Here is a 10,107-nt window from a genome sequence, read left to right as displayed (position 1 = left end):
CATAGTAGAACGTACAGTCTAACGTTTTGCAAATGATAATACGTACAGAGAATAGTGGGTTTTTTTTTGTTTTTTTTTATTCTTGTTGAATTTCAAACAAAATTAATTGTAATAAGAATTTAAAAAAAAAAAAAAAAAAAAACGTGTTCGGGCCTTTGTGTCTTGCTGCTGTTACTTTTGTTTTTTAAGCTGTCTGAATTGAATTTTTTTTTCTTTGGTCGCGACCAGACCGGCCCATTTGGTACCGGCCCACCGGGCATTTGCCCGTTTGCCCATATAGCCAGTCCGCCCCTGTCCTCATCCCATATGCTAGGACAAATTTGTACAAGTACTCCTTCTTCCCTAGTGCTATTAGAGCATGGAATGTGTTTCCTGAGTTAGCTAGGAAAACTAGTGACTTGGTTAATATGCATGACTGAATGCATGACGCGTAGGACGTGATCATCTTTTTTGAAGTAACGTCTGTATTATATAAGATAAGTTGTAAGCGCTCTTTAAATTTAGCAATGAAAGTGAAATACAGAAAATAATCCTTGTTGACATCTTTGCCATCTTAAATGAGTTAGATTTCCAACATATCTTTGAAATTTAAATTCTGATTACTGTTTTTATCATTAGCAAAAACACAGATTTTACGGTTGGGGGTCGCCGTATAGTGGGAAATTGCAAAAGGGGTCGCGGGACTGAAAAGGCTGAGAACCGCTGATCTAAATAGATCAAATCGTGGGTAAATCTGAAATTAAAAGATGGAGAGCGATTTCATCTGCGCATGTATTCTATCTAACCGTTTCTAGGTGATACGTCTGTAAACAATGTCAACAGGATATCATCATGGTTGCACCATTGATAAATGCTAAGATCCTAAAAATAACTTTTTACTAAATCCATAAATAGAGACAAAAATTATCAATTACCCTATACAAATTAGATCTAGAATCTAGGTTGAAATGTTTAGATCAAAAGCAAAGGTCAAATCCAACAGGAACATATAGTGAAATCAGCTAGGCTATATACTTTTATAGGAATATATAGTATATTCATTATATTATATTGCTATAATATTAATATTAAAATTATTATATAATTATTTATAGCAGTTTTTATATTCAATATATAATATAGATCTAGATTTAATTACTATCTAAAAATGTCAGGACGAGGCCGAAGAAGATTTAAAGGGAATGCATCTAATCAAAGAGGCAGAAATGGACGAAACTTGAAATCAAGGGGACGCTTTAGGTATAAACAAAGAAATAATGAAAACCTTAGTGTTGCAGAAAAAAGTGCAGACTGCAACATAGAAAAAAATGAATATGATATTGAAAAAGACTCAAAGATATTTTTCACTGGAACTGCTTCAACAGATCAACACTTGACAGCTCAAAATACCAATCGTTTACGCTATGCTGCTACATTAGCTGTGCTTGTGAAAAGCAAAATTCAGATTACACAAAGTAAGTATAACATATCTTTAAGCTTTTTAAATTAAAATATGCATAGATCCATTGCCATAGGTTATATCTGCATCAGCCTCACTCTCTCACCACTTGCCAGATGAACAGGGTTTAGGGTGCAGTGGATGACCAGTGTGCTCTACCTTTCTCACAGTGCTCTGAACATTCCACAGTGTTTTAACTAGGTGACACCTAGGCTGATGGCCCTGGTAGGATGGCTGCCTGGTTGTGCAGTATGCCTGCTGGACTGTTGTTCAGACTTCACTATTGTCCTGGGTATATCATACCACTGCCATCCCACATATATTGTCTTGCAGGCGGTTTGGACTAGGACGTAAAATATCTTTGATTCTGAAGAAACATCAGAAATATGTCAAACATTTGACATTTTAGTCCAATTATGTGACGTATGCACCATACAGCTGCTGCTAGACTTCATGGGCTGGGTGGTAGATACTAGATCAGGCTAACCCTCATCAGGTTTACCTGTCAGTCAAGACAGTTTGCTGAAGTTTGGCCATTAATACATGCCGACAACTGCTTGGAGACACCCTATTCAAATAATATTTATACCATAATAAAATGTCTTACAATTTGTGCATTACACCAAACATTATAACTATAGAAAACCAAAATATACATTAACAACAGACTCACTCAAAATTTACATCTGCAATGTTTATTTCAGTTAGTTTAATTGTATACATGCTTTGCTTTGTATAAAAAGTTGGAATATTACAAACTAGTGTAGAAGAAATTTGAAGACTTTAAAGTTCATTTGTTGTTTATTTTGTCAGGAACTCATTTTAATGCCTCCTCCAATAGAACCTTGCATTATAACGTTCCCTAAACCACACGCTTGTAACCCAAATAATTAGAGTAAAACTTTTAAGGATGATTTACTCCTACTAGTAAATTGTTGGAAAGTAAGAGGCATTTATAGGGGATTAGTGAATGCACTGTAGCGATCGGAGCCCATGATGACCTGCTAACTATTGTGAAAAGACGAAAGCTTAAAACCTTTGGCCACATTACAAGATCTACGGGGCTCGCAAAGACCTTCCTTCAGGGAACAGTGCCAGGGAAAAGAAGAAGAGGCAGACAGAAAAAGCGATGGGAGGACAACATTAAAGAATGGACAGGCCTGCCATTGAGAGAGGTTCTAAACAAGGCAAAAAAAAGAGAGGAATGGAGATAGACGGTCGACAAATCTTGCCTGGTGCCCCAACGGTCCAACAGACTAAGGGATAGGTAAAGGTAAAAAAAAAGTGAATGCACAACACAAGGACACTCATCAAGAATTTTCAATAAAACAGGGATATAATTGAACTTGCACATAAATAACTTTTCTTCTTTTTTCCTTTCTTGATAAAACAATCAACAATTTATTCAAATATTCAAAAGGGAGAATAAAACACTGTATATATATATATATATATATATATATATATATATATATATATATATATATATATATATTGCAATAGCCTCATAATAGTCATTCTTTTCATCAAATCAAAGTTGAAATCCAAATATTGGTCCATAAGTATGTTTTAACATTTTGCAGTTGATGTACCGTAATGAGCTGATAACATTACAACAAATAATAAATAGGGACGTCATTGCTATGACTAATTTTTGAAAAAGAGACATTTTGCGAATATGACCTTTGGTAGCCAAAATGAAAATGAATCTTTATTAAACAAAGGGTATATATGAAGGATAATGAAATTAGTATTATTTCCTCATTCCTCGATTTGAGGTATTAGAAATGCTATCCAAATCTCTTTATGAAATAATGCTTTATGAAATTTCAAAAAGAGTTCAAAAGATTTTTCTCTTTTAAGTAGAACAAAAAAAAAACCTGTCATGAGATCATTTCTGATATAATAAATGACTTATATGTAGCCCCTATATCTATTACAGATCTAGATTTAGTGAGAAATTGTATTTATTGATTGATGAGTTGTTTTTTTGTGGATTTGTTTCTGGTTTCTGTTAACTTTTATCTGGTTGTGAGACCTGGTTATCTGGTAGAGGGTGATGATAGTTGCATGGGTTAGGACATCAAACATCAGAGATCTCAACTGTTGGTTGAAGCTGTGTGCTTTAGCTGCAACTCAGGCTCAAAAAGAGGAAGTTGATGATGTTGATAACAATTTAAAATATATATATATATATAAATGCAGATGTGCGAAGCTATTAAAAAAATTATTCACATAAGATTTAATTATTGAAGGGGAGTTGATTGAAATAAAAGAGTGAATATTTCACTTTCATACAAGTTTTCATAAAAAATATTCAGTGCTTTTGAAAAAGGAAATATTAGCTTTTATAAAGTTTATTTTGATCATGTAAGTTTGAACCTTAAAAAAAAGCAATTCAGTACCCTAATTTGATCTTGCGATCTATAAGGCAGATGTAGGTCATCTGTTTCACCAGCCAGCACAACCACCAACCGCCTTTACGCAATAGAGTTGGGTGGAGAACTTTGGAGTGTCTTTGAAAATTCAAAATACCACTCTTCACCTGAATTCAAACTGAGTCCCCTCAGTTGGAAGCCAAACGCTTTACCACTCAGTCACCCCATCCCCCCTAAAAAAAATAGGAAAAGGAAATGAAAACATTAGAATGAAAAAAAATAAAAATTGTGAAAGTTGACTGTAGTGAGCACTCATATAGTGACTCATGGACCATGAAAAGTGCTTATTATAGCACAAGGAAAAATTAGGCATAAAATTATTTTTTTAAATAGAGTCAAATTGGTAGTAATGAGTTAGCGAGTCAGTTGGTCAACCAAATAATATATTTATAATATATCCACATATAAATTTTTTTATTTTTTTTTTATTTCTTAAAATTGTTGAATATTTAATATTATTCTGCAATTTCATACATACAGTGTCTTCACTTTTACAGTTAAAAACACATAAGTAAAGGCATTATGATGTTCTAAAATCAATGAAATTGTTAAGGATAATTATGACAAAAAAGGTCAAAAGTTAAAAAAAAAAAAGAAGACAAAGTTTGAAAATTGTTAAACATTAAAAGTATATATATATATAATATCTTGTAAACTATTAAATAGCAAATGAGTTTGAATGTTTTAGATGCTTGTATCAAGGCCTTAGCCATGGCATGGGCTAGAGGTGACTATGAAATGGCTTCTTCATTTCTACAACTACATTCACATTTTGGATTAACAGAGGTCCTCAAAAGTCTGACCATGCTTGATGCTGGACGCCAAGTCAGAGGGCTTGAGAAACGCCTTAAATATCTCCAGTTATCAGTTAACAAAGTCAAACCACAAAAAATTGGAAAATTAAAATCTGATATTGATAATTTGAACAGGTTAAAACCTCCTGTAAGTAATGATTTATTTCATTTGTTTTTATACTTTTATACTAAATACTCAATTATGTACAGTATCCATACAGTGAGTGTGCACTTCTGTGTGAATGTTGTTTGTGTCTGCATCTATATTGTTTTTGTTATAGCAGTTACGCTTTAGGTGATCAATTGTAGTTGAATTGAATTTCCATTTGTTTGGACTAATAAAATTATCTAATATTATTTGTATAACTATTTGGTAGATGCAAGTATTTTTTTTTTGCAGATGGGCTCAGCAAGTGGAGCTATTTGCAAGCATGTTAGAAAATGGGTTCAAGAATTTAAGGCAGAAGACTTAGAATTTTTTGCAATCCATTTTCCAAAAGATCCGTGGATAAAATTAGCAGATTTATGTCATTTAAAACCTGAGAGGGTAACATATTTTAATGTACTCTAACAGTTTCTTAAAGTACACCATCTAAGTAGAATAAACAGAATACATTTATGTAGATCTAAGTAAAGCTAAAAAAAACAGTGTAATATCTTTTCAAAAATGTAAAAAAAATAAGTAATATATTTTATTTTTTAAAATTAATTTTAATTGTTTTCATTTTCCTTAAGGATTTTCCATCTGCCAAATGGTTTTTGTCTTATTGTTTTGGTACTGGCTCTCCTCCAGTTGAATCAATGGTTGAAATATGTCAGACATTAAGTGAGGAAAATGTCAATGATCTAATTCAAATATGGGAAATACCCTATAGTGTCTTGAAGAAGTATAAGGATAAACTTAATCCTGAGTCTAAAAGAAGAATTGCTGAATATGAACCAAAACTAGACACTATTTTGTGGTAAACATTTTAGTAGTATTTTAAAATTAATTTTATAAAGGAACTTTTTTGTTTAAAATAAGGTAATTAAATTTGTAGTTTAAATATTACCATATCCTTTATAGGTGTATAATGATGCAAAAATTATTTGAAATGGAATTACAAAATAATAATTTTATTTTTTTATGTAGGTGGTATGAAGATTTGAGATGCACTGAAGTAGACGAAGTTATTTCAAAGAGACTGGAGTCTGGAGAAGAAGTCAATTTACCAAATGGAAAACTTCTGGAAAGATTGCTTACAATTTTTTTGTTGAGAAATCCTCATCTTGATAATTGCTTAAATAATTCAGTTGAACTTGTAAGAGAGCCTGAAATTGAAAACTTCTTAGCCAGACTCATTGATGTCACAGAGCCAAGACTAACTTCTTTAAGGTGAAATAATTTTAACATTCATTATTGATTGGACATCCATAATATATAATCAATATGGCTTTAATGAAATCTTAAGTCTAACTACTAATTATGAAGTCCTTTTTTCTGCTTTTTTGACATTATGCTAGCTTTAAAAAAAAAGCTAATATATATCTTATTAAATAATATATAAACTCATGAAATACCTTTCATTCATTTACCTATACACTCAGCTATCATGGTATCTCTGGGATCCAAATGGATCTGCATAAATTTTGTACAAAGGAAGTGGTTTTGATAGATTCACAGTCTGAATGTGGAAATTTACTAAAAATCGCAAACTATTAAACCTTTGTGTCACAACACAAAATGTCACAACGTGTGCTGTTGTGGTGCCGGGGATTTTACTTGAATTAAAATAGTTGAATAAATGACGATCTAGGATTCACAATAAAAGATTCTTTGTAAAAACACAACTCTGGAACTTTATTTAAATATAAAACGTAAGTACAGCTTATGTACAAGTTACAGATCAATAAGCTCAAAAAAACATTACAAAGGCTTTAAATCAGAGCTCTTAGAAACGTGACTATCTATTAGGACATTCTTTCATCGACTGGCCTTCTTTTTCCCTCGTCAATTCTCTGGCGCTAACTCTTTTAAAAAAATGTCTTTATTTATTTTCAAATCAACCAATAGATTTGCAACATCATAATTACGTCTCGGGTAAAACCTGAGGCGCTGTTAAGGATCTAGATTTGTGGGGTAATTCCTGAGGCTCAGTCAAGGGTTTATATTTCTATTTACACATAAGCTTTTAAATGTGAAATATACAAATAAATCTATAATGGCATCTGTGACACTTTGTATGAAACTTTTTATATTTCCCCAAAATGGTTGTCATCTTAATCTAATCTCTACCTGTGGTTCTGTCAGGGACATTAGCCACCAACCAGCTTTCTTCAAGCATCTTGGTTCTGGGCAGGTCTTTACAACTGTCCCCACATCTTGCCCATCTGCTTGGCATCTACTTCCAAATCATGGCACAATATTTTCATGGGCCATCCCCTCTTCCTCTTTCATTGGGTGTTCAAGATGAGGCCTGCCTTGTAATGTTGGATGCAAGCAAGGCTGTGGCATCTCCAGCATCTCTGAGGAATATCTACTTCAATGGACTGCTGCTATTTTTGTTTGCCACAGTGTGTGTGTTGGGGGGGGGTGTTGTTATAAATCAGGCCACTCTAATTCAGTGTAGCACATACTAATATCACCGGCCAAAGGTATGTTAGGGAGAGCATTAAAATGCTGGTTGGTTTATTAGAAGTACAAAAAAAGAAAAAGGGCCAAGATATTATGTGAGCATTTGATGCTCATGATGCAATAAGAAACAACAAAAATATAAAAAATACTTCTTTTAAAAATAAAGGTTTTTAAAGCGTAATTCTATTGTTTAGATCAGTCATGTACCATGACAATTTAATTTGTAAAAGATCTAGACCAGTGGTCTTCAACGGGGGCGATATCGCTCCCTAGGGGGCATTTTCGAGATTTTGGGGGGCGCTGAGAGCCAAAGGGGCGGTAGGGGGGCACTGGGCACAAAATGGGGCGGTATAAGAGGGGGCGCTGGACATAAAGGCGGAAAGAAGAAACTAAAGGTGCTCTGAAACAAAACAAATTTTAAAATTCTTCAACATTAAACTAAATATAGACAAATTATAGTTAACTTGCTTCTAATTTAAGAATAGGAACAGCGTTAGAAATTGAGTTCAGGAATCCCATTTTCTATTTTTAAAATTCTTACTGTTTTGCTATGATTGAAGAGTATTTATTGTCCATGGATCTCGCGCATATAAACGTTTAAGGTTTGATAAACAAAGTAGGTAATACGCCTTTTAGATAATAGTTTATTTTATATACATATGTTAATATATTAATATGTAAATGTTAATTGCTAAAAACATCACAGGTAACATTAAATAGAATAATTTAACTTTTCAAAAACAAAAAACATTGATAAAATGTTACGAAAACTCACTGGTATGTCATGTAATATTTCCTTGAGAATTAGCGAATTGCCACTAGAAAAATAGTAAGTTCTACTTTGATGGCATTTTCAGATGAGGTTATGAAACCAAGTCGGCTTCACGAACATATAGCAATATCCAAAAATAATTTAAGAAAACTCATGAACAATTAAAAAAATCTACAATTAAAACAATATTAAAAACAAAAAACAGCAAAGCAGGATATGTTTTAGTGGCTTCTTAGAAAAATGCATAGCTTTTTAAAAATTCTTATGATATTGTTGAAAAATTGATTAAAACTAACTTTATTTTAAAACATGTGTAACACAAAAAGACTTTTTTTCTGTTAGAGATGAAATATTATTTCAAAATTGTCTTGTTATGTAGCTTATCGGGACATATAGGAAACCATCAGTGGTTGGACGCTACAATGACTTCGTAAGTAATATAGAATAAAGAACACATCTATTCACTATTCACATTGTGAATTTCTACTTGAATCTAATTATAAAAATGTAAATAAAATACAAACCTATGCCGAAAATAAGCGCATCTTTCAACAGTTTTATGAAACAAATGATGAAAAAGGTGTTAGACTCTTGTTGTAAACTGAAGTTCGCTGGATTTCGAAAGGGGTTTGTTAATGGTTATGGCTCGTTTTTTAAGCTTTTAAATTTTTTATTTTTTTTTGAGAAACGGGAAGATTCAACGATTGGCGATGACTTAAAGCAGGCTAAAAAAAATTGTTTTACATGGTAGGCATCTAACACAAATGAATGAAATGAACCTCCGCTGCTAGGAAAGAAATTAACTTTCATTGATTATATCATTTTCTCTTTTATCTACTTTAAAGAGTTTTACAATCTCACATAACTTGTTTGTTGACAAATGAATTACTGCCCAAGGACACCGATATCTATGCAATTCACATAACAATGCTCTATGAAGAAATTAAGATTCGCTTCTAAAATAAAAAAAAAAAAAATATTGTTACGAATCTCACTATCCAGGCTCTCTGCAAACTGCACCATACACCACCAACTTAAAGAACTTGACAACTCAGGGCTCCAAGGTAACGTAACACTTTAATAGTTGAATAAGTAACAGCCAATACTGTACAATTGGCAACACGTACACTGTACAAATATCTCTCTTGTTAATAGCCGTTCCGCCGTATCGACTTTTGCACTGGCCTCTCCGTCTCGTTCCGGGCTTGCACTGGGTTCAACAGTTCAGGACTGACTTCACACACTAGGCTCGTTGTGTCGGACTCGATCGCAGACCAAGATCAAGACGCCAGCCGTCTCAATTGTACTTGACAGTACTCCGCACTGAACCGTCGTAGTGCTCCGTACAGAACCACACCGCTGAACTGTGCTGTAGTCGACCAGACTGTAGTGAACCGGGCCCTGAACCCCTGCCGTGAACCGTCTTGACTGCGACACCTCCGCTCTTATATAGGGTCCCTACTGGCCTTCTCGAACCGGACAGAACGCCGCTCGACGTTTCTAGGTGGTCAGATGACTACAACTCTCGTGACACTCCTGAGTTCTGTTCACGACGTCGATCCTTCTCGGACCGCCGTCGATCCTTCCCGAACAGCCGTGTTGACACTCGTCTCGGGTGACCGTCATAACTCGTCACGGTTGACCGCTCGTCTAGCGCTGGCCTGGGGCGATTTGCGTCGGCTGACTACACTCACACCACTACCCCCATCTGTGCCACCACCAGGTTTATAACAATATGAATGACAATTATTAAACATCTGTTACTGACGTTCAAATTGAGTTGCATGAAAAAATAAATGTACAAAATCATGTCTTCAGTAAAAAAGAATGTAAACATAGGAGGCACACAGTGGCGTAGCTAGGGTGGGGGGAGGGGGGAAATTTGAAAATCCCCCGGGCCCCCATTTAAGGGGGGGGGACCAAATTATTGCTTTTTTAATTAATTAAATTAAATATTAAGCAAAATTCATCGGCCTCCTAAGATGTCAAGTCCCCTGGCCCCAAACGATGCAAATTCCTAGCTACGCCCCTAGAGGCTGCATTTAAATGTT

General features: G+C 34.1%; 1 protein-coding gene across 2 annotated transcripts in view; it reads left to right on the top strand.

Annotated features, from left to right (window-relative positions):
* The first annotated feature begins 797 nt into the window (after positions 1–797).
* LOC106059261 (uncharacterized) overlaps positions 798–10,107 on the top strand; it is a 47,202-nt gene continuing 37,892 nt past the window's right edge. Inside the window, exons 1-7 of one of the 2 annotated variants that reach the window (XM_056032020.1) lie at positions 798–834; positions 1,155–1,454; positions 4,565–4,818; positions 5,071–5,217; positions 5,406–5,632; positions 5,803–6,045; positions 8,436–8,486. In XM_056032020.1, the coding sequence (XP_055887995.1) occupies positions 813–834; positions 1,155–1,454; positions 4,565–4,818; positions 5,071–5,217; positions 5,406–5,632; positions 5,803–6,045; positions 8,436–8,486 (1,244 nt within the window). In that variant the 5' untranslated portion in view covers positions 798–812. The remainder of the gene's footprint in view (positions 835–1,154; positions 1,455–4,564; positions 4,819–5,070; positions 5,218–5,405; positions 5,633–5,802; positions 6,046–8,435; positions 8,487–10,107) is intronic. The other variant, XM_056032021.1, reaches the window with a different exon arrangement.

This window comes from Biomphalaria glabrata, chromosome 6 (assembly GCF_947242115.1).
Source record: "Biomphalaria glabrata chromosome 6, xgBioGlab47.1, whole genome shotgun sequence".
NCBI classification, from domain to species: Eukaryota; Metazoa; Mollusca; class Gastropoda; family Planorbidae; genus Biomphalaria; species Biomphalaria glabrata.
Note: the sequence above shows the minus strand (reverse complement) of the source record. Positions and strands in the feature narration are given on the sequence as shown.